At 45.5% G+C, this 22,208-nt stretch overlaps 2 protein-coding genes and 1 pseudogene across 3 annotated transcripts; 2 read left to right on the top strand and 1 right to left on the bottom strand.

Annotated features, from left to right (window-relative positions):
- The first annotated feature begins 1,229 nt into the window (after nt 1-1,229).
- LOC148815370 (uncharacterized) lies at nt 1,230-7,388 on the top strand. The gene is made up of 4 exons (XM_088905661.1): nt 1,230-1,932; nt 3,021-3,470; nt 4,576-4,681; nt 5,762-7,388. Exons 1-4 carry the CDS (start codon nt 1,449-1,451, stop codon nt 5,979-5,981), a joined length of 1,260 nt encoding a protein of 419 aa, XP_088761787.1. The 5' UTR covers nt 1,230-1,448; the 3' UTR covers nt 5,982-7,388.
- A 132-nt stretch (nt 7,389-7,520) lies between these two features.
- Nucleotides 7,521-12,628, top strand: LOC148815369 (protein rapunzel-like). Of its 2 annotated transcripts, XM_088905668.1 has the most exons (3): nt 7,521-9,535; nt 10,196-11,044; nt 12,032-12,628. In XM_088905668.1, exons 2-3 carry the CDS (start codon nt 10,226-10,228, stop codon nt 12,188-12,190), a joined length of 978 nt encoding a protein of 325 aa, XP_088761794.1. In that variant the 5' UTR covers nt 7,521-9,535; nt 10,196-10,225; the 3' UTR covers nt 12,191-12,628. The 2 variants fall into 2 exon arrangements, with proteins under 2 accessions (XP_088761794.1, XP_088761792.1); XM_088905666.1 differs by having other exon boundaries at nt 10,196-12,156.
- An 8-nt stretch (nt 12,629-12,636) lies between these two features.
- Nucleotides 12,637-14,756, bottom strand: LOC148815368 (uncharacterized; annotated as a pseudogene).
- Nucleotides 14,757-22,208: the final 7,452 nt, after the last annotated feature.

Here is a 22,208-nt window from a genome sequence, read left to right as displayed (position 1 = left end):
CCATGAGAAATAACAATGTTTAACTTGTTTCATTATATTTGAAAATGTTTCGTTAACATTGATCATGCTTGCAACCAAGGGGGACTTCTCCTAAGTTGTGATGTCTTCATTTTGTCCTCAGATGTTAAGACTTTTGTTGTGTTAAAATGAAAAAAAAAAACACCTTTTTTTAAAAGAGGGCTTTATTTTTGTTTCTTCCTTGTTTGCCATTTTGGAAGAGAAATAGCATGATTCTCTGCAACTGTTTAAAAGTTTACTATGAAGTTTAATAAAAACTAGAGAGTTTAAATTGATTTTTTTATTAGAAAAAGTAATAAAGATTCATTACTTTGGAGGCATGTGTCGAGTGTCGATTATACCCCCCCCCCCCCCGGCCTCTTTTTTGAAATCCAAAATATGGTCACCCTAGTCCTGATATACTTCGGGAATTATTTTCCCGTAAATCGCAGCTTTTTCCAAACAGACTCCTAGCTGTGTTCAGCAGACTTCAGCTCTTCGTATTTTTTTAGTGTTCTTTACTGTTGTAAACCACACCTCCGATGGCCAATCTGGAAAGGAGATAAACTTGTTATTCCACACTCCTGTGTTGCACTACTCCGTTGTGTGCAAGATTTCTCCAGGAGGTGTCTTTTTTTAAAATTCAATCTGCTTGCAGAATATTCGCCTGCATCGATTAAACAACACGGCGATCGTATTTTTGCACTTCTGTCCCACTGTCTCCTTGGCCAGACTCCACTGGCAATGTGGACTTTAGCGAATGTCCATCCAGCCACATTCGAAACGCTTCCTCCAAAAGAGGGTCACAGGGTTGGAGCCCATCCTGGCAGGCAACAGGAGCTGGGCAGCGTTCCCTTGGACTGGGCTCCAGGGCATCGTACAGTAGGTTTCAGCGAACGCAAGACGCAAAAATGTACTGTACTGTACCTATCCTAACACTGGCCAGGTGCACTGATGCTTCATGGCATAAAAAGGGAATTTTAAAACATCATTTTAATGAATAAATACTGTTAGATGTAGTAGTATTAGATATTTTATTGTTAATATTTACAAGCCTTACTAATAAATATTAACCTTTAAATTGAATAGCGACATCAGCGGCCGCTTGTCGTCGCCAGCTCGGAAGAGGGCGCTGTGCGAGTGGAGCTGCGATACGAAGCCGCGGCACGGCGCTGACACCGGAAGTAATAGTGGTGGGGCAGCGGATGTTGATGTTGTTGTGTTGACCTTCTGTGCTGTCATGGCGGAAAATCCTTGCTTGGCGACTTGATTTTTCATGTTTGTGCGATTATTCTCAGTAATAACTGATTTTGTGTCAGGTAAATCGTTCCCTCGATACCGAGAGATGTTATAAAAATACCAAAGATTTACAGGGAACTGAACTTTTGTGATAGGTCGCTAATACATAACGTGATCAAACTGGGATCTTCACAAAAGCGGCTTTTTTTGGTATGAATTTACAGCGTGCATTCACAGATCAGGACAAAGTGATACCTAGCCGATCAAAAATGGCAGAAACGTCCCTGTTCGAAAAACGCAACATGTCCAGTTTCGACCGAAGCGCTGATTTCTTGCTCACGGACGAGGAGAGCCTACGAGCGGTAGAGCGCGCTGTCAAGGCAGCTATAGAGACGGTGCTGTACGTGGTGTCGAGGATAAGCGACAGTAAAATGCGGGAGTACCAGATCCGGGTGGCAGAGGCCGAGAAAGAGAACGAGCGGCTGCGGGCCCAGGGGGAGGCTGCGGTCCGGGAGCTGACGGACCTGCGCGGCCGCCTGCGAGCGCCTGAGCCGCCTCCTCTGTCGCACCCGGGCCACGCTACTGGCGGCGGGGAATCCGGGATCTCCGAGGAGGACCCGAGAGAAGAGGATTTGTGTGCAGACCGTGAAACAGCAGACGTGTGTCCCAATGAGGAGGAGGGAGGCACCGTTTCAGGTAGCTCACTTCTCTATATCGTTTTTAATGCTATGTCGGTGTGTTGTCCTCAAGAATTAGTATTTCTTGCTGCAGTTCTGCTCTGGTTAAGATAAATAGATCAGTATTATCATGAATCCCGTGTGCACGCAACGGTATGCTTTTTCCAACAGTTCACGTTTCTAACTCTTGAGTTACCTTTCATCTAGTTAGTTGAAGATTTGAGCAAATTTATTTCCCCCTTCGTTTTGTTGTGTACCTTTTTGGAGGTCTTTGACAAAAAGCTTGCCATTTGTATCATTTTCTTTATATTTATCTTTGATAGGTCTAAACTTTGAAAAACACCACAACAAGAATTGGGGAAAGAGGGATCATGACTTGCATAAAAGAAAATCTTAAATTAACAAGTCACATTAACCTGAGTACCACAGATGTAACAGCGGTTAGCACGTATGTATACTGCCTACAAACACACATAACCTTGACAGTCTGTACTCAGTTCTGTAGCACAGCTATGTACCATATAACAGCAAAAGACATGGAAGAACATCAGTACCAGTAGGCCCATACAAAACAGTAGCATCATGTCCTCAGAAGGGCTAGGAAATCTGGTTTTCCCAAAAGATCGTAGTGTGCCAGGACAGACAGGACAAGAAATCCCCATTTTAAAACAATGGTAAAGGGTTGCATCTGCAGTGGGGATTAATCTAACATGTATCAGGCGGTAGGCTGAATTCCTAGAACATGGAAAAATCAGGACTGGATTTTTTGTAAGTTCATTGACCTGTGCATAGTCATGTGAAGAAAGGGATAGCAGAGATAGGAAATTAAGCCTCCAGAGGTGGTTGTTATGCTGGTAAGCTGTTGTGTGTAATAATAAAAAACACTTGAGGCACTGTAGGCACACAGAGCTGGTAAAGATGACATTTTTTTAAGGGTATGGATGTTTGTCATTGGCCATGGTGCATAAAAGGTTGACCGATGTGCTATTTATAGCATACTTAAAATACTTATCAAGAAAACTCAAGCTGGGCTGAAAACCAGAAGATCCGTAATAAATCTCATCAGCGGAAGAGTGGTAAAAGTAAGAGGTTTTCTCTTGTTTGCAGGTCTGTTTGAGAAGGGGACTGTGAGGGAATGGTTTAAGGAAGAGGCAACCAACTTTTCTGAGATTCCTGTCCGGATCAGCAAGGAATCCTGTTCCGGTGGCCCCAGTGAGGGTGTGAGCAGTTCACCCTCTCAGGCATCCTGTCCCAAATCCGCGAGACACCTGAAGCCTTTCCCTGCGGAGTGGGGGGGCTGTTACGAGCTGCAGGAGGCTCTTATTAAAGAGGAGCCCCTCGATGATGACGCGGCCTGCGTCAAACGGGAGGGGTCCGAAAGGAGCGATGGCTCTAGCGAGGCAGAGTCCAACTCCATGTTCGGCTCCGGAGAGCACCTGTCCGATCTCGGATCTCCTTTTGCTGCTCCGATGCTCCCCGGTGGGACACGGAATCTGGGCATCAGACTCTTCGCTTATAATGGAGAAACGCCAGTGCAGTCTTTTCCCAGTGCACATAGTAAGTTTGTGTATATTGCACGTGCTTCAGTGGCAGAAGGCCACAGCTCAATAAACTGTTTGCAGTGCAGGGATATAAATTACTGTTATTCTGAGCAGTTTGAGGCTTTACACATTGTGCAGCCAGTTGACCTCTATATATGTAAATACTGCAAGTGAATATTGAGATGCTAGATGTGGAGTCCATTGGCACTGTGGCTTTTAAGTGTGATTGCGTTTGTGCTGTACCAGTGCACCAGTTTAAGTCAGCATGAGTTGAACCAGATTCAATTCGCACTCATCTGTGTGCAGTAGAGACTTGCCTCCTGCTGGCTGCAAGGTCACTTGTGCTGTAAAACCCAATTCATTGTCTCATTCTGCAGTGCCGAGTTGCACCGCAGAACGAATGTGTTTTATATATTTTTTTTGTTTATTTAAATCGGTGAGTCTTGTATCTCGCTTGACTAACTATAAGGCTCTGCTTGGCACCTAAGTGCCTGTCCGAGTACTAATGTCCTACTCCCCACCTCGCTACCTTCGCTCTTCTGATTCTGGTCTGCTGTTTGTCTCCCAGGCCCGTCTACACTCTGTCGGTGACAGGGCCTTCCCCTGCTGCGCCCCAAAGCTCTGGAACGCTATCCCTAAGCATACCAGAGAGTCACCTTCCCTAAGCTCTTTCAAATCTAGACTTACCCATTTGCTCCTATAGTATTCCTCATCCCCATTTACTATCTTCTCTCATTGTGTTTTTTTTTTCTTTTTGTCATTCTGTAAAGCGCTTTGAAAATCCACCTTTGAAGGCGCTATATAAACTTATAGTTTATTTTTTTTAAAAGTAAAACAGCTAAGTCCAAGTGTAGGTAACATTCGTTTTTTGGTATTTTTAAAACCCATCTGAGCAAGTTAACAAGAAAAAACAGTGTCACTTTTTTTTGTCATGAAGGGGAGAGAATGTAAGGCAGAGACATCCTTTTATCTGGACCAGTCACGAGCACTTTGAGCAGCTCTCCTTCATAGAGCGTTTTTACAAACTTTTAAAAGTGAACTTTTTCCGCTGGCTGCCAGGGTCTTTGAAGTCAAGGCGAGGATTGACTTCCCAGGGTATGTGAACTGCGGTTTATTTTCAGGGAGAAACGGCAAGCTGTCGTCAGCCGAGAGGCAGCGGCGCTACCGGGAGAAGATCAGAGCTGATCCTGAGAGGGGCCGAGCCCATCGGGAAAAGGATCGCCAGAGGTATCTGTCTGCTCACAGCTGCTTCCAGCAGCGGACAGCTCTCCTGCCGGCAGGAAGCCATGCTGTCGCAACACCAGGCACGCGCTGTACTACGGCTCATTCCAGCCAAAGCAAGAAACATAATCACTTCTGTAGTTACCGATCAGGGACCAGCATTTTCCCTTGTCAGTGTATAACTGTACATAATGAGCAAGCACAAATGTTCATCAATGTATTGATGAAAATGAGAAAAAACACAGGAATACAGAGATCCATCACATTGTTTCAAACACGCACACTCACACCAGGGCCACCTAGAGGAAACCCATGTGAACATGGGGAGAACATATTAACTCCACGCAGACTGCACCCCAGGGAATTGAACCCAGGGCCCCAGTGCTTCGAGGCAGCAGTGCTAATCAGTGTGCCCCCACCATCTTCTTTTAAATACTCCTTCTTTCTCTCCTACACAACTCAGAAATTTACATCACATGGACATAAACAATTGGTGATTCCGAATTGCGAAGCTCTTGTAACTGAAAATATAAAGCAATGCTGAAAAAATATTGTAGCCCTCTCGGGTTCACGTGGGTATGCGCCCTTGCCGCTGCCGCCTCAGGTCAGCCCCCCACTGCTGAGGACTCGAACCCGGGCCTCCGGCGTCACTCAACAGGGACCCAGCCACTTGAGCTAAAGGGAAATCTCCCATCAGCCCGGCGGCTGAGGTCCCTGCTATCCACAGGGAAGGGCGGTGACGTCACCGCGCTGGTAAGCCGGCTCTCACAACCTGCAGTGGTGGCCGTATGCGTTACAGTATTAAGACTGAATAAACTCAAAGGAAACTTGAAGTTGTATGACTTTCCAGCATTATTATATAAAAGCTTTGTCAGATGAGTGAATGAAAATCTTGGACATCAGCTTACTGTAAGTGGCTTGGTTTGAGATTATGAAACCAACACGCAATCGATCAAATAGTTTTAGGTCAAAAAGAGGCACTTGAATGTTGTTCACGGGAGCAGTTCTGGATAAAATACAGGGAGAGATCAGAAGAAAGCCCTGTCTTGCCAGGTTCATCGTGCTGACTCCGGACTCCTGTTTCAGATACCACGAGAGGAAGAAGCTGATCAGCGATCTCTCGGAGCACTGCCAGAGACTGAAGCGGGAGGCGTGGCGAGAGGCGGCCAGGCGGTACCGGCAGCGGAAGAAATCCTGCACCGTCCCGGGGCCCTCCTGCCTGCAGCATCGGTCGAGCCACACTGTAGAGCCCGCAGCCGGGCAGAGAAGAGGTGCCTTCTGTCCAGAGATCAGCCAGATAACCTGAGACACTCATCAGCGCCAAAGCTGGGCAGAGGCCGCGTCTCAGAAGCTGTGAAATCTCTGCAGATGCCCGTCATTCCACAGGTTTTGATTAGTCTCGGGTGTCAGGATGTCTTTTTCTGGCCACACTCTTGTTTAAGGCAGACACACCGCCGATGTTGTTTTACGGTACAGCGTAGCAGCTGCCAGTGAAGGCATGTGACCTCGAGCTTCTCAGAACAGAAAATAGTCTTTTTAGACTCTACGTAGATGGGAGATCTTTTTTTTTTGGCAAGAGGAGTAGTCACAAAATATAACAGAGTAAAAGTATTTAGATGATTTAGATGCACTGTGGTCACTCAAGGGTGCTTCCTGGTGTCCTGGTGTTAGGTGGCAAGACAGCACTGGAACTATGGGACACAGGCTGAAGCAAAGAGAAAACAAGGATGAAGTAGGGCGAAGTGATTTCTGAAACCACTAACCGCTGTGCCTGGTGGCAGGAGCCACCCTGTGCCACACAGCCCCTCCTGAGTCTAGTTGTAGTGATGGCGTCAGGCGTAGGTGGATTGATCTCCGCGATTCCATTTAGTAGAAATGCCTTGGTTTTACGTTTTGGATCAGAACAGCGAGACAGCTGTACCCTGTTTCTACTGGCTTTATTTATTGGTAGCTTAACACGGCATAAGTATTTGAAAATGCTTATGTTCCTTGCTCGGTTGTGGGTAAATCATCGTTGTCTGGGTTTTTGAAGGAGTTTGGGAGATTTCGCAACAAAGTTCTATAGAGGTGTGAGCCTCTGGGCCTGGTTGTCAGGTTGGCATATCTTAAAATAAAGGTTTAAATAAAATTAAAAAAAAACATGGATGAGGTAAATGTTTGGATCACCTTCAGTTCCCGGCATAAAGTAAGGCCTCCTGTTACAGGCAGTCTGAAGATCCACATCTCCCCTTTTCTGGACTACACAGCACTTGTGGTGTACAGTGGAAGCAACCAAAATCTAGTGTAGTTGAACATTGTTGCTGGTTTAAATCTGGCAGAGGAACTGCTGCAATAATGGTGCATTTTTTACTTTAACTTCAGTAGTGTCCTCTTACTTGAAAAACTCCTCTGTCGGTGAGCAACACTGTTAATCAATTTGCTTATTCACAATCCTGTACAATAAATTCAAACTGTTCCAGATCCCCCAGAATTCTGTGTGTGACGGACAGCCCAGTTCTGAGCTGTCTGCCACACACAGACCCATGTGTGTGGCTTGGGAAGCCTACATGTGTGATTGCAGCTCTTACATAAAGATACTGTATATTATTACAACACTTTGGGAATGATGTGTTCAACTGTTACCGATCTGAATGTAGGTGTTTCTTCTTTGTTTTTCATTTGGTATTTTTCTATTTACTACAATGGAATTATTTTAAATAAAGGTTTAACAGAGGTTACGCCTACCATTAATTGATGTTTAGCTAAATGTTGCATTTCTACACAATTTCTTATAAGTACAGGCAAAGTGGTTGTTTATAAGACTTGATTTGTCAGAAGAATCGAATTTACGATCATTTCTTCTTAAATGCTGGGGATTTGAGTTTGCCCCATGGAACAAACAAAATACAGAATATCTCATTTTGAAAGGTGGCAAAGCCATAAATGTTTCATTTATAGGTGTAGTATTCATTACATTGGGGCATCTCTTGGCCTATTCAGGTCACTGTATATGGCTGTGCTGTCATTAGGGTTCCTCAAGTTCAGTCCTTGAGGGCCATACTGTAAAACTTCTTACAGGTACCTGCTTATATATTTATATTGCGAGGGAAAGCAGTCCTGTGCATGCTGCTAGAGCATGGCTATTCATCACTTTTGGCTTGTTTTTGTGTGAGGGTGACAAGGATTATATTTCATGAGCAGGGCGTTTGAAACATGACATAGGGGAAAGACTGTCCAAAGTTTCCAAAACCATCTTTAAGGGGTGTGCTTCACTTTGGGGAGGGGCGGTTGCAGTCAAGAGAGTCCAGTCCATCCAGTCTGTTCAGCCATGTGACCTGAGGACCTGAGGATCTCCTCCAGCTTCTGGAGGATCGTGAGATGTTGTTCTCAGCACCATCACTGGGGGCTTCCTGACAGTTTGTCGTCTCCAGTTTTCTCTAGTTCATTCCTTGAATTATGCAATGGGAAGGAGGAACATATTTTTTCTGTTCTATAAGGAAGTGAGAAGAATATAGTAAACATTTAGTATTATTCTCCATGTAATAATTCTGTTGTATTTCAGCAGGGAGCTCTTTCTAGCTAGAAAAGATTCTGATTATGTCCAGAAACGTGCTATGATTTTCACCTCAGCGTGGTCAGTCCTCACAGAGCTCCGGTTGAAGGAAAGCCAGAGGAAGACAGACGAATTACGATATTTTATCAAGACTGGTGCTCTGGAATCTGTCGAGAGCAGAGCCACCAGATTTGTTCTGTAGCTGAACAGCATGTCCTACACTGGCAGGCAGTCTTCAAGGGGACCTGGTGACAAGATTCACAGGTCTCAAAGTTAACAAAGTGAACGCAGAGGACTTCTTCAGAATGAAAAGTAGGACTCAAACCTGAGGACACAGGAGGAAACCACTTCGAAGTACGTTTAGAATGAAGTGGAAGGAACCACTTCTTCATGCAAAGGGTTGTGGGGATCTGGAACAATCTCCCCAGCCATTTTGTTGACATTGGCTTCCTTCAACAGACAGCTGGAGGAGATGGATGAATTAGCCAGTAAAGCCATTGAATTAGCTTCTGAATCACCCTGCGATCTGTGTGGATCCTAATGCCCCAGTATAGTGTAAAAAAGGCACCGTCCTTCGGATGAGATGTTAAACTGGGGTCCTGACTCTCTGTGGTCATTAAAAATCCCAGAGTGTTTCTTGAAAAGAGTAGGGGTGTAACCCCGGTGTCCTGGCCAAATTTTCCCCTGGCATCATGGCCTCCTAATAACCCCCATCTCTGAACTGGCTTAATCACTCTGCTCTCCTCCCCACTGAGAGCTGGTGTGTGGGGGGCGGACTGGCGCATCATCCAGGTGGGGCTGCACACTGGTGGTGCTGGAGGGGATCCCCATGACCTGTAAAGAGATTTGAATGGAGTGTCCAGAAAAGCACTATATAGGTGTAAAGATTTATTATTGTTGTTTTTATTATTATTAAGCAAGTGAACAAGATATCTATCTTCAGTCTGCTTTTACTCTTAAGGGTTGTGGCATGAACAAGACATGATTTTTATTAGTTAATTTAGGAAACTTATTTAAAGCACTATAATGTTGTTTTTTTGCTTTTTGGGGGAAGATGTGAAGGTATTGTTTGGAAATTATATCACTATAAACCTACAGTATTTTAAAGTATTTTACTGTACTTTTGCATGAGTACACACAGCTCCGTCGCACTATAACACATCGAAACTCAGAATCTCACCCCAGCAGCAGGAAGTGAAGGAACGTTGCTCAACCACAGAGGAAGTAGCTGCAAGGAGTGGCCTAAATTCTAAATAAAATAAGTCAAAAGAGTCTGGAACTGCAGCGAAAATATAACCTAAATAAAAAATTCAAGCGTCACAACAGAGGTAAGGGACAATCCTTTTCCATATCAAACCTCCTGAACCCTGGTATACTTCATGTACTTCCTTCCTAGTATTTTGGGAGGAAATGAGACTTTTGTCTGTATCCGTGGTTTGGTTTATCGAACAACTGGACGAGCACAAATTCCATGCCTGTATCATCCCGTCTTTAGTAGAAATGTATATTGGTCCGAACTCCTACATGTTCCCAATGCCACCAAATCACAGGACATGAATTTTAATGTTCAGTGTTTAATAAATACATATTTGCATCAATCGAGGTCTTTTTGTTTTATTACTGAGAGGCATCAGATTATTATGTTGGTATATGAAGTAACCTGAATTTAAAAGTGGTGTACTGTATCCTGTATATGGGCATATTACTCTTTGTGGAAGAGCTTTTGTGTATGTATTCATACTAAAATGACTGATAACTGAAAGGATATGTCTATCATTGTCGATTGGTTCTGAAGACCTCTGACAGGACACTCAGAGCTGGGAGCTTGGTGTTGGAGGGGGTTAGTTCATATTGGGGTAAAAATACTGCATCAATCTTTATTTTTGGATTTTCTTCAAATAATACAAAAACAAAGCTTTGTCAGAGAGCTCTGCATTTCATTGCACAAACCTAAATTGACTCCACGCTGTCCCCGGTTCTTCTTCTAGCAGAGCCTGAGAACTTTCCCCGGGGTCAAAATGAGCACACAGCTGGGGCAGATGCTGGCGGACCGGAAAGACGTGGTGGAGGAGTGTATGGAGCTCCTGGGGAAAGGGACCGAGCTGCTAGCCAGCACTGTGGGTGAGCTCTTCCCTGTCTTCGAGGTTGCAGCTCCAATCCTGAAGCTTGCTTTGGATAACATCGAGTCCACTGAGGCAAAATATATGAAGGAGCAGTTCCAGAAGGTGAGGGACAAGATGGAGGTCATCTCGGAGGAGATCACGCGCATCAACGAGGAGATCAAGAAGAGCAAGGTGGACGCGGAGTACTTCTCTGTGGAGGAGAACCTGACCAACCAGTTCCGCAAGTACATAGACATCCTGAACGCCAAGCCCAAGTATGTGGATGTGAAGAGGAAGCTCTTCCTGGAGCACTTCAGCAAGACGGGGGGCGACAAGAACCTCCACACTCTGTACGGCGCCGTGACGGGGGACAACTTCTCCGGGGAGTCAATCCTGGAGATCACGCTCAACTACGAGGAGAAGAGCCGGCGTCCCATGGAGGAGTTCTGCGCCCGGCTGATGAGGCTGTTCTGGGTGGGCCTGATCATCCTGATGGGGCACGCCGCTCTGAGCCGGCAGGACGAGGAAGCGCCGCTCGAGGCCTGGAGGGAGAAGATGCAGGACGTGGAGAAACGTGTGAAGGAGGCGATCGCAGACTGCACGGAGAATTTCGCCAGCCAGGCCGAAACGGATGTGGCTAAATGGCTCCTGGAGTGGACCGCCGGAGCCCAGCAGGAGCTGTCCGACCACATCCTCAGATTCCTGGAAGAAAAGTACGACTGGATTTCCTGGTCGGTAAGGGTGTATAACGACTCGGGCTCTTGCATTTCAAATTTTTGGGCTGGAAAGAAGTACCAAGGGATCAGTGGCGGAAAACACTTCACCATCCATAAAGACAACACGAATGTCGTGGTGTCTTACAGCACAAAGCCTGAGCCCATCGATAAGACAAAAATTCAGGAGCTGGTAGAAAGCCGAGGACAGACAAAGAACATGCAGAAGCTGGCGACGTTCCTCCACAGCCATTGCCCACAATGCTTAGCGCACGCGGTCAGCAAGTACAAAGCCGTTGCAGAGTCCAACAACTTTCCAAAGGAATGTTGCTATTCTGGAAAGTATAAAAAGGCCTGCGTATTTGTGTATTCAGATTAGTTTTACGACAAACACGCATCACTTAAGACTTCTTGCTTGAGCATAGCTGCTCTTCTAATCCTTTTTGGACAAAATTGGATTAAATGGAAATCATATCAGATATCTGCCCTGCTAGCATGCATTAGCAACTCACGACGACCAGATTCTAAAAGATTCTAAGATCTGCCTTCCCTAGTTCATGTTTGTGATAAGTCAGCCCTGTCCACACCTACCTGTATGGAAGAGTAGCTGAATGACCTCTGCTCATTTGCAAACTTCAGTGCTTCAGAATGTAAGACAGGTTACACATAAGAAGATCCGTTCGGGCAGTCTAGCCTGTTTGATTGCTAGTAGCTTAGTGACCCAAGGATCTCATCCCGCTGTTTCTTGAAGGTAGCCAGAGGCTTCAGTAACATGGCTACACCACACCTTGTGTAAAAAAGAGCCTCCTGTTCTCCAATTTAAACGCACTGCTATGCAGTTTCCACGTGTGTCCTCTGGTTAGAGTTCCACTGTTTGTTCTGAACGCGTTCGGTGGGATGACCGGTATCCTGGTCAAATTTCCCCATTGGCTCTTACCAATCATGGCCTCCTAATAATCCCCCTCTATGAATTGGCTTCATTACTCTCTGCTCTCCTCCCCACTAATAGCTGATGTGTGGGGAGCGTTCTGGCGCACTATGGCTACCGTCGCATCATCCAGGTGGGGCTACACACTGGTGGTGGTGGAGGGGAGTCCCCATTACCTGTAAAGCGCTTGGAGTGGAGTGTCCAGAAAAGCGCTATATAAGTGTAAGTAATTATTATTAGTGTTATTTTTTTTTTCTCCTGCCAGTATAAGACATTGCTTGAAAACTAAGAGTCCAGCTGGTTGCTTTTCTTCGGACTGATTGCAAAGCAGCAACATATTGTGCGGTGAGCAAAACTGGACAGAATACTGAGCTGGTTCTGAGTTCTGAGTCACAGTGGTCTTTTTCTGTTTGTTGGCAAACTGAAAGTAGTTGGATGGAGCCCCAGAGGTTTCGAAATTAATAACCCTGATGAAAAAAGTCATCTGAAAACTCTTTGGATTGAGGCATGATAAACATCCACTAACCTGTTGGGTAAAAACCAAACTCACTATGTTTCTGATTTGTATACTGTATATGACAGAGCTGCTCAAACCCAGTCATAGTTTATTGTTACTCAACTATTTAATCAATTCAAGACTTTTTGAGGAACGTCTGGAATTTGAATACATGATAGCAAAGAGGAAATATGGATAGTTAAAAGCTTTGAGTTCCTGTGAATTAGTACCTTTCATTGATAAGTGTCTCTCACAGAAAATGATGCCAACTTAAATATTAAAAAAAATACTGGATGTGTGTAGCTTTCCTATAACGTGTAAATAAGCATTGATATAAATTGTAGGCTGTAATGTGCCAATCTGCTTCAGAGTATGTACTGTACAATATTCATCAGACTCTAGTGTGTTTGAGTCTGCTCGGTTTTGAGCCTGGGCTTGTGTCAGGTTATACCCATATTTTATCCATGACAGAGCCTCTGCCAGAATTCCAAATGGAGGAACATTCAGTGAAATAATCCAGACAGGAAGTCACACACGGGCAGCAATAAAACCTCCCTTTTGCAGCAGAAATGCAAACTGCTGAGCTTGCAGCTGCACAAGTTATAATTCTCTCAGGAAAACAACAGCAGCAACACAAAGTGTCACATTTATAATTAAAACTGTTCTTCAAAGACTGTGAATATAGGAAATGAGGATTAGTAATTGTAACTGTGGCTTTTTAATCTCAAATGGCTTATGTGGATGAGAGGATACTTTTACACCTGTGGCTGCAGAGTCATTTTGAAATACAGCCTGCTTCTCATCCAGAGGATAGGAGATAAGGTAACAAGTGCGGAGGAAATTGATGTGTTTGGTTATTTTGGCATTGGTATGTTTTTCATCTTAAGTTTCACTATTTTAGTTAATAAAAAATGTGGTTTAAGATCAGATCACTTTATTGGCCCTATACAATTTCTTGCATTAGGAATTTGTCTTTTTCACATACCCCAGCTTGCTCTCCATGAGACACGGACAGGGAGAGAAGCTTGGGGTCAGAGCACAGGGTCTGCCATTTATAAGGCGCCCCCGGAGCAGTTGGGGTGAAGGGCCTTGCTCAGGGGCCCAACGGAGTAGGATTCCTCTGCCGGCCGCAGGAGCAGATCCTTAGGCGCAAAGCCACCGCTCCGCCCCTAATTATTTAACTATTAATTATTATGAACCTTAATTTACATTTAGAAATAAGGTGTAGAACATGTAGTCATGATAACAGATACATCATCTTTTTCTCGGTTCTTAGAATGGCAAATCCTCCTTCTACAAATGTAACCATCAAAAACACTCAAAAGGGGGGGCGTGAAGAGCCCCGCGCCGCTGGCGTACGTGAGGAAAGTGCGGCCTGCAGGTGGCGCCACACGCGCTTTCACTTTCCAGGCGCGTGCCAGGGCCAGGCCCCGGAAATCCTGCGGAACCAGCAGCTTCCCGCGGGCCTGCCCCAGGGTGGGCGGGCGTGTCCCTGCCGCGCCACAGCAGCCGCCAGTCTCCGAAACCCGCGCCCGTAGCTCACCAGGGCGGCGCGGATGGCGTCGGTCTCGCTGAGCTTCCTCCTTCACCCTCATCAGCACCGTCGCCGTGGGCCGCGCCCCGAGGAAGCGGGTGACCTCCGCCAGCACCTCGCCAAAGGGCGCCCGCTGGTAGATGATGCCGTGGTGGATGGTGAGGTTGCCCCGGACGTGGCGCACTCTTATGTCCAGGAAGCGGATGCCCGCTTCCAGCTGGAGCTTGAGTGGCCACGACAAAAGGTCATGGTATTGTGGGTGCCAGGAAGGGTGACCTCTGACAGGAGGCGCCGGACTGGGAGCTGTGCCATCCAGGAAGGGTTGAGGAACTGGGGCGTGCTGGTGTCATCGTAGTCTGGTCTCTGAATCGACTCCTGACATCCACTGGTGAAGACCCTGAAGACAGGTGAGGTGTCACGATCGTAAGCCCTCCTCTTAAGGGCGCTCCGGCCCTTTCGTATTTTAGTTGATTATGTGCACCTGCCCCCTGTTCTGTCTCCTTATGTAAGCCAGGCGCTCTCGCTATTCCAGGCTCAGCATTGGGAGATGGACGCCCAGAAGCCCGCCTACCAGCGGGTCCAGGAGAGAGCCGACGGCATCGGCTTCATCACGGCGTCCTGACCATCTGGGTCCGGGGCTCGGAGCGCCTGGCCTCATTCCAGATCCCATTCCGGATTTTAACTGTGTTTGTTTCGTCTTGGTTGGATCCCCTGGTTTTGGACTTTGGAGTGCGCCCCAGATTCCCCCTTTTGGACTGCCTGAACTTGTTTGCCATCGCCACGCCCCCCGAATACCGGATCACCGTAGTCACGCCCTCCTGTCTGTCAACCCATCCTGATCCTCTTCGTCTCCTCCCCTGATGTCCCTCTCCGCTTACTTCCGGATTATACCATCTGCATAGGGTCCTGAACTACGCTTCGCGGGAGTCCGGACTGGCTCCTGTTGCACGATGTTGGTTTTATTACTCATTCGCCTGAATTGTGCTTGAAGTCACATAACACAGCTCACCTCATCTTACTGTCCAGTCTGGAGCTTCCTAGATCTGTTCCCTGGGAGACCAGATTCATCCGATTTTTCCCCCCATCTGAGCTTATTTAGGAGAATCACCAATTACAGTGCACCCACGCCTTTTGTAAAGCAGCAGTTTCGTGCAGGATAAGTGGAGCTCTCTGAGATACAGCACTCAAAGAAGACATAGTAACAGGGTCCTAACAGAATGAGGTTGCCAACGGTGACATTCTTTACCTCTGGTTGATTATATGGGTTATTTGTGACAACTTGCAAATTGATAGTCTGCAAAACACTTGTTTGAAAACATTTATAAAGAAAGGAAAAAAAATAAAAATAAAGTGGAAGCAATATTGACTGGACACTCACTGGCCCAGCTCGTCTTCCACCCATCCATCCATTGTCTAACTGCTGTATCCAGTACTGGGTCATGGGGAAGCCAGAGCCATCCACACACACACACACGCACGCACGCACGCACGCACGCACGCACCGCACCGCACACAAACAGACATTGTCGGTCGAAGAGTTAAGAAAATGAAGCAAAAGCAAACAAAACAGATGTAGTCATTCTGCACTCCACTTGCCCTCTTTAGATAGGTGTTTAAAAGGGAAATGATAGCTATGATGTGGTTTTGGCCAAAAAAATTTAACCATGTTCCTTTTTTTCTTCTTCTCAAGAGCATAGTGCCCAGAAAGCATTTTAGGAAGTACGTTTTTAACAGATATGCCTGTAACAACTTCTTTAAATACATAGACTGGAACCAGAAACCTGCAACAAAGCATCATTTGTATAAGTCTGTACAAGAAATGCATAGAAGGAGATACTTAAAAAAAATGATTCATCTATCCATCTGGTTCACTTATCTCTTTATAATCAGTGAGATGGGGTGAGCTGGAGCCTAGCTCCGCAGACACAGACCCCAGACAGGACATTCCTTGCAGAGAAGGTGGGGGAACAGTTTAGTGCTGCCAGTTCCTGTACGTTTTGGGACTGGGGGACAAAACTGGAGTTCCTGCAGAAATGCCACTTAGAAATGGAGAAATATTCAAATTCCACAAGTATTGCAATGAATGCTTTTTTAATTATAAGATCATGCTTAATTGTAATTATTGTCTGCTTTCGTGCACACCCAATTTCGAAAACACCAGTTGCAGCAGGGTGCAGGGCCCATCAGTGTGAGTACATTCCTCTGCTGACAGGGGGGTCAATCAGCTCCTCACACACTGTGACTTCCACAGGTTCCTACAGGAGAGTTAACACCTGCAGGAGGAGCAGTATCGCCATCAGCCTTCACCGACACTACTGCATCGTCACAGACACCCAAAAGTTCAAGAAACTCAGGACAACAGATGCGCTTTAAAATCCTGGAGAAATCTGAAATCCACTGGCACAATCTGCTCTGTTTCTACTGTAGTGAGTTGCAAAGGCTGAAATCTCTGTCTTATTCTAAACATGCAAGGTACTGAGGTACTGTACTGATTGTCATTTATTGGGAATTTGGGATACATGCACTACGAAGAATCCAAGCTTGAGCAGACGTTTCCAAAGAATCCTGACAGCTCTTCCATTAGTGTCCATTCTGAATTCTCCAACGCCTGTGAACAGCTGTTGGGTTGAACCTAATGAAGAGCAAGGAATTCATTAGTGACTGTTTTAAAGGAAGTGGATTGTGAAAGCTCTGATTTCCTATGAGCCAGCGGTTCCCAGTCCTGATTAAAGGAATCCTAGTTTTCCTTTAGGATCCCTATGAGTTTTGAATTACTTCATTGTACCCTTAACTTGGATCACATTTTCTCAAACATTGTTTTCAGTGCTTCCTTAAATGTTGCCATTTTTGAGTTTTATATTCTTGCTTCCAAGCCAAGAGAGCTCTCCATCTGCCTCCTCGTTATTTAAAAGGTATCATTTTGAAAGACGTGTGAGTGGGGATCTGCTGCAGCAGGCATTGGCAGTTTTAACTTAATGAACGTAATGAAGATATAGCACAGGGGAGCAAAGCCTGAAACACGATGCCACTGATCTGATCGGGAAGTTCACATCTCTTAAGCCTGTAAGAAACCTGAGGAATTTCACCCAACAAAGCTTGATTTCTCAATAATTCTTTTCTCTAAACCACACAACCAAAACATAGACTGAAGATTTCTCACTAACCAATCATGACCTCCTAATAACCCCCATCTCTGAACTGCCTCCATCACTCTGCTCTCCTCCCCACTGAGAGCCGGTGTGTGGGGAGCGGACTGGCGCATCATCCAGGTGGGGCTGCACACTGGTGGTGGTGGAGGGGACCCTGTTGTCATCCAACTGGTAAGTTTTTATATGCAATAAATGTGCAAATAGCAGCTGAGCATGCTTTAGGACACTCCCTGCACAGCGTATGCCTCCCGGGCAAAAAACTATTCATAAACTCAACTGTCAATATTGAAACTGCACTTCTAATTCAAGTACCAGCTCTTAGGGCTAGTATGCATCCAAAATTATACTTTTGCATTTTCATTTTATGTCCACTCAATTCAGAATTGCTAATTGTTTCTTTACTTCACTACCTCTTTACTAATCTCACAACAATGGCTCCTGTGCTGGAGAATGAAGGACAGATGTGCTCCTGTGATCAGCTCATAAGTCGCAGAGATTCATCTTTAGACAGGCAGCAGGCCCCACAATAAGGTACATGAGGGCTGCTGATGTGTCCTTGATTGTCACTACAAATCTGCAGTTCTGGGCTCAGCGTTTCGCAGGTAACCAAAAGAACACTGCTCGATTGATCCTGGCCCCATTCCGGTCACTGTTTGCTGAATTAGGGTCCAGAAGAGCAATTTTTGAAAACTCAGCACTGTTATTTTTACAGGGACATTTTGAAATTTGAAAACCTCACCACAAGTCGCAGCTGGAATGCAGGTCTCGGTCTCCAGAAGGCTTGACGTCTCTGTCGCAGCAGGCTGGACCTGATGCTGGGTCATGCAGATATCAGAGCTTACCCTGGGTCCGCCTACTGTACCTCCAATTTTGCATTTCCTAATTTGAATGGGCTTGTCAGAGATGTCCACGAAAGAGTCTCAACAGGCTCAGAGAGGCCCTCAGAGTGGACATTCTGAATTTATTTACTCCCTGTTTTAAACCATTTTTGAAGAGATTCTCAAACATGGTCAATTTAGTTCAGAAAATAGATGATTGTATCAATATTTGCTGTGAGTGTAGTAAGTATGACATGTTAGGTCTCTCTTTAGATAATAAAGCTTTTGCATTCTGCATTGATTTAATAGTTATGTATTATGTGTTGCAAGTTGCTGATGATGGGAATGACAGAAATCCGAAACACTCTGGAATAGCAAACCAGTGGCAATTTGCAAACACCTGAGTTCTAAAAATTCAATGGCAGCAGAGTGTTTCACTCCTTTAGGATTCAGCACCCATGGTGGGCGTCCTGTAAAAGACAAAGCATGGTGAAGGAGCAAAACAGTCTAGAATACCATGCTGTGGCTATCCACAAGAGCTCAGTATGGGCGATAAGACCAGTTCCCAGCTTTTCCTTCTGTGGGTGTCTCAAGAGATTTTTCAGAACTCCTCTAGTGGATATGGAAAAAATAGGAAATTGAAGCAAAAGGGCAGTAACAGTAATATACAGACAGAAAGACACACTTGTGTTGGGCTGTCTTGTGTTGGACACACAAAAACAAGAAAAACTTTTAGTACAATACACATACATAAATATTCTTTTCAAGTTTATAATCGACTGTATATTACAATTTATTATTATTATTATTATTTTATTATTATCACACAAAAATAGCACACTGCTGTTACCTGGCTGCACAGGATGGCTGGTGTCTCTGGCTGGCAAGCCTTTAGGTGACTGAAAAAGTCCACAGTAGCATTATCAGCTGCAGTCCATGTCCAGTGTCACTTTACATATCTGTACGAGTGGGTGGGATTGCCAGATCACACCACCCCTCGCAGCTCCCCTGCCCATCTCTCACATTCACCCAGGCTCACAGTCAGACACTGACTGAACAACCAAGCACAGGGCTCAGCACCCTTTCACCAGCAGCTCTCTGGCCAGCCTGTCCTGAGCTGGCTTCATGGACAGCAAAAAGAGGAAAGAGGTCCAACTCGCTCATTTTGTAGTTCAGTGTGTTCCCATAATTATCTTCTTTGGGACCTGTGATGCAGTCTGTGTGGAGTTTGCATGTTCTCCTCATGTTTTTGCGTGGGTTTCCTCTGGGTGCTCGATTTCCTCCCACAGGCCAAAGACAACCTGACGGGTTATTTGGCCGCTGGAAAAATGTGTATGTCTGGTGTGTCTGTGCGCCTGTCTGTCTGCCCTGCAATGAACACATTCTTATAATAACATACAACAGCACCATTGACAACAATCGTAACATACACTGGGCACATTATTATAAGTGAGGTCTTACTTAAAGCCAACATGGATTTCAAAAGCGAATTTTCTCCTGTGGTCTAGGTTTGCGTAGCTCTGAAGCGTCCCTTTGGCTGTGGTCCTGGGACAGACTGGCCTCCTGTCCAGGATCATGGGGAACAGTTCATGGGGAGTGCTCTTTCTTGAACTTGAACTTGAACTTGAACTTTATTGCCATATGTAACCGGTCCATGTACTGGTACAATGGAATTCTTACTTACAGAAAGTCTCTCGATTGTAAAACAAGTGTAAAAAACAAGACAAAGTGCAAACAGTGCATCAAGACAATGTACAAACAAACAATAGACAATGTGCAAGTAAACATGTAGACAGTTTGAATGTAAACAATACAGACGTGTAAACAATGACTGGAGATGTGCAATAGATAAGAAATCATAATGAGGTAGATGGTGATGGTGTAGGTGTGGTCCGAGGGGGATGGCTAAATGTGTTCGCCAGTCTCACTGCTTGTGGATAGAAGCTATTGAAGAATCTAGTGGTAAGTGTCCGTATGCTCTTGTATCTCTTGTCTGAGGGCAGTGGGGTGAAGAGCTCATGCCCGGGGTGGTGACTGTCCTCTGTGATGGCCAGAATTCTACCACGGCAGCGGTCCTCATAGAGCTGTTTAATCTCGGTGAGACCGCAGCCGATGATCTTCTGGGCCATATTGACCATTCTCTGCAGTGCCTTTCTCTCTCGAGAAGAGGTGCTGCCATACCACACGGTGATCCCGTTGGTGAGGACGCTCTCGATGGTGCAGCGGTAGAAGTTCACCAACACATGTATTGGCATCCCCCATCGCTTGAGGCACCTCAAGAAATAAAGGCGCTGCTGAGCCTTCTTCATCATAGAGTCAGTGTTCACAGTCCAGGTTAGATCTTTAGAGATGTGAATTCCCAAAAACCTAAAGCTGGTGACTGTTTCCACTTCCGTTCCATCAATACTGAGTGGGCTGTGAGTGTATGGCCTGTGTCTCCGAAAGTCCACTATTATATCTTTCTTTTTCTTTATGTTCAAGTCCAGGTCCCACCGAGTGTCCTGTATGGAAGCCCGTTTCCGCCAGGGAGTAAAAAAAACGCGCAACGTTTCTCGCAATTGCGACTTCATATCTCAGAATTGCGACTTAAAAACTCAGAACCGTGTGTCCTGTGGTCCCGGAATGGAAGCAGCTGTTGATTAATGGTTGGATGGCACAACTAGACACAGATACATTTTCAAGCACCAAGTTAAATTCTTAGTGTCAAAAACCTGACTCCGCAAATCTTGATTGATTTTCCAACAGGCCAGGTAGAGAACAGGTAAAAGACTAAACAGAAACAAGGAATGGCACAGTTTACCTACGGGGACTTTTATTTGAAGACACCCCCCACCTCAAAATCCAGCAAGGTGGTCTTTAGAGACCGTTTTACAGCACTAAACGGGATTTCACTTTAAAAACACTTATCCGGGCTGAAAAAAGGCTTAAGTTGTGAAACTGCAGAAATATAACTCTTCAAAAATATTTCCATTGACCTGGTCCTCGCACATTTCTCGATTTGCGCAAAACATTTTGAAAGCACCTTTTTTAATTTATCAGACAACACACGTAGCCCAATAATAAAGTTTAAGTTATTATTATTATTATTATTATTATGCCTCTTGTTCTGTTAGATTCTGGGGATCTCTGTATCGACGTCCACAATCTGTGCGCAACTGGTGCCCGAATTGCTCCCAGGGGATTTCAGCTGATAGAAGCGGCCGTGTTTGACACCTGTCGTGTCGTGTCGTGGCGACTAAACGGCTGGGCAGTGTCTGCTCGCGCCCTGGCAGCCGATTAACTCATCAAAGCAGACAGAAGAGGAGAATCACGTGCGGCAGAAAGAGCTCTTTCAGATTTTGATTTTAGGCAGCACCTCTCTGGCACGGAAGCATTCTCTCTCTATTGAAGTGCTCGGAAAATAACTGTCACTATTTGAACAGACCGGTGAGTTTTAAACACCTTTGTAAAAATATTGTATAAGACACTTGTATTCCATGTGGTTGAATTAAATACATATTGGTATGTAGATAATTGGTTTTGTGGTACAGCAAATCTCTTTTCTGGCGGTGTCCGCCAGAAATAAACGGTAATGCGTTAAAAACGCTCTTTACTAGAGGGGTTTGCAGGAATTAACTTGTAAAAGTTCGGGGTCAAGTTGTTCAACCTCGAGAGAGGAGATGTTTCAGTTGTTTTTTGTTCTCTCTCTCCCTGGTGCTGTGCCAGTGCGCCGATATGCCGCGGCGGTGTTTGAGGTTTGAGCTGCGGAGCCGCAGCTGCTGTTGTCCGGCTCGAGCGGCGCCGCAGACGCGCAGCAGCTGAGCGGCGCTGTCCCGGAGAGCGTCACTGTGTCGTCTTGTTCCAGAAAGTAAATACGGATCTATAAACCAAAGACGCGTGCCCTTAGTGAGTGCGGGTCTCATACCCGCCTAACCGCCTCTTTTTTAAGTGTCCACAAGTGCCCACGGCCTCAGGGTCTGTTTTTATCAATAACAGGTGCTACTGTGCGTAGTTTTTCTCTGACAGATTTCTAGCAGTTTCATATGCGGTGACTGGCATTAACAACGTGTTTTCAACAGTATTTCTTTACCCACCAGTTGTTCCCAGCAATATCCCGACAGCTATCCCTGTCGATTCCTTCATCAGATTTATTTTTTAACAGGGGGGTCTTCCTTAGCTTCTGCAAATGTTACAGATGTGAATGTCCTGCAGTTTTCGTTTCAGATCACACTGAGGTGGTACGCTAGTCTCAGGCAATAGTGTTTCCCTAATAGTCTTACCA

Source organism: Atractosteus spatula, chromosome 25 (assembly GCF_055471065.1).
Source record: "Atractosteus spatula isolate fAtrSpa1 chromosome 25, fAtrSpa1.hap1, whole genome shotgun sequence".
Lineage (NCBI taxonomy): Eukaryota > Metazoa > Chordata > Actinopteri > Semionotiformes > Lepisosteidae > Atractosteus > Atractosteus spatula.
This window is presented reverse-complemented; position numbering and strand designations above follow the sequence as displayed.